The sequence below is a fragment of the Chinchilla lanigera genome, unplaced genomic scaffold (assembly GCF_000276665.1).
Source record: "Chinchilla lanigera isolate Chin_1 unplaced genomic scaffold, ChiLan1.0 scaffold00045, whole genome shotgun sequence".
In the NCBI taxonomy this organism is placed as follows: Eukaryota; Metazoa; Chordata; class Mammalia; order Rodentia; family Chinchillidae; genus Chinchilla; species Chinchilla lanigera.
The window spans coordinates 13930774-13932104 of record NW_004955446.1 but is presented as its reverse complement, the minus strand read 5'-3'; the positions used below and the strand labels follow the sequence as shown (position 1 = coordinate 13932104).

Here is a 1331-nt window from a genome sequence, read left to right as displayed (position 1 = left end):
GCGCCGGCTCCCCGCGCAGCCGCTCCCTGCCCCGCGCCTGCCCCCAGGATGGTCCGCGCCAGGCACCAGCCCGGCGGGCTCTGCCTCCTCCTGCTGCTGCTCTGCCAGTTCATGGAGGACCGCAGCGCCCAGGGTGAGTGAGGGGGATGCACTGGGGAGGCTGGGCTAGGAGCTGGGCTCTCTACTTTTCCATCGTCTCCCCTTGGTCTGTTCTGACCATCGCTGCCCTGGGAAGGTGTTGGACCAACTTAGAGACTCCGGGATGGAGAAGAGTGGGAAGACTCAAGGCAGTGACACTTCAGGACTGGGAACGGAGCTCAGAGCTCGGTTATCCTTAAAAAGCAAAGAGAGTAAGCTGGAGGCTCTGTCGATAGTTAGGGTGAGATGCTCCAAGTTCTGGCCGCGATGACTTTAGGTGTCGCCCCTGGTTGGCTCTCAAGGAGAGGAGCATCAGTAGTCTGAGATTTCAGTCGGCCCCCTTGCACTCTACCTATCTCTCGCCAGCATCTTTTGGTGACTTTATAAAAACAGCTGGGGTGGGGGAGAGAGATACTTAATTTTCTTGGGTGGCTGGGGGACGTGGTTTCAGAAACTTTGCCCAAACTTGGAAATGTGGGTGCTGAAATTTTTAAAAGGAAGTAGCTTTCTTTCTGCTTAGTGGATGCCTCTTGCAGCCCCCTCCCCCACCCGCGCAAAAAAAAAAAAAGAAAAAGAAATGTTTTGAGGACTTTATAATTTTTCCCTTCTCTTATTCCTCTGTTAACTTTCTGTGAGTGAGCAGCCTAAAACTGATTTAGATTGTAAGACGGATTAAGAGCAACATTCTGAAGTTTACCTTTTAAAACTGCATTTCTTTTATTTCATTAAATCTTTGGGCATATCTTTCAAAAGAATGACTATGGAAGCTTGCGTTCCAGTTATTATTAAAGTCACATCGGTGAGTCATGAGAAGTCTTCCTGCCCAAAGTCCGAACATTAAAAGGGGAGAAGGAAGAGGGAATTGTTCAAAAAGATTTCTTGGTAGGCATAGATAGGTATACATAACCATAAAATGGTAGACACCTACCCCCTTTACCGTGTTACTTTGCCTGCTTCGGCGTGATTATTTTTGTGTGTTGTAAACTGCCCTCCAGAGCACTGCCCCTCGCCGTCTGCCCGGCGCTGCGCTGGGTTACCCGCCTTTCGGGGCGAGGCGCTGCCTGGGTGCCGGGACGTGGGCGCCAGGGAAAGCAGCCCTCGGAGATTTCGAAAGATCTCGGTGACTGCGGGCGTGCTCCGGGTCTGGCGGATTGCAAAACGGGCCCGTCCAGCGGGCTGTGCCTCCAGCAGGG

At 52.4% G+C, this 1331-nt stretch overlaps 1 protein-coding gene across 1 annotated transcript in view; it reads left to right on the top strand.

The window, feature by feature from the left end:
• Fst (follistatin) overlaps nucleotides 1-1331 on the top strand; it is a gene marked incomplete at its 5' end in the record, with an annotated part of 6272 nt that continues 4941 nt past the window's right edge. Inside the window, 1 exon segment of the mRNA XM_005392720.2 lies at nucleotides 1-133. Within this exon segment, the coding sequence (XP_005392777.1) occupies nucleotides 49-133 (85 nt within the window).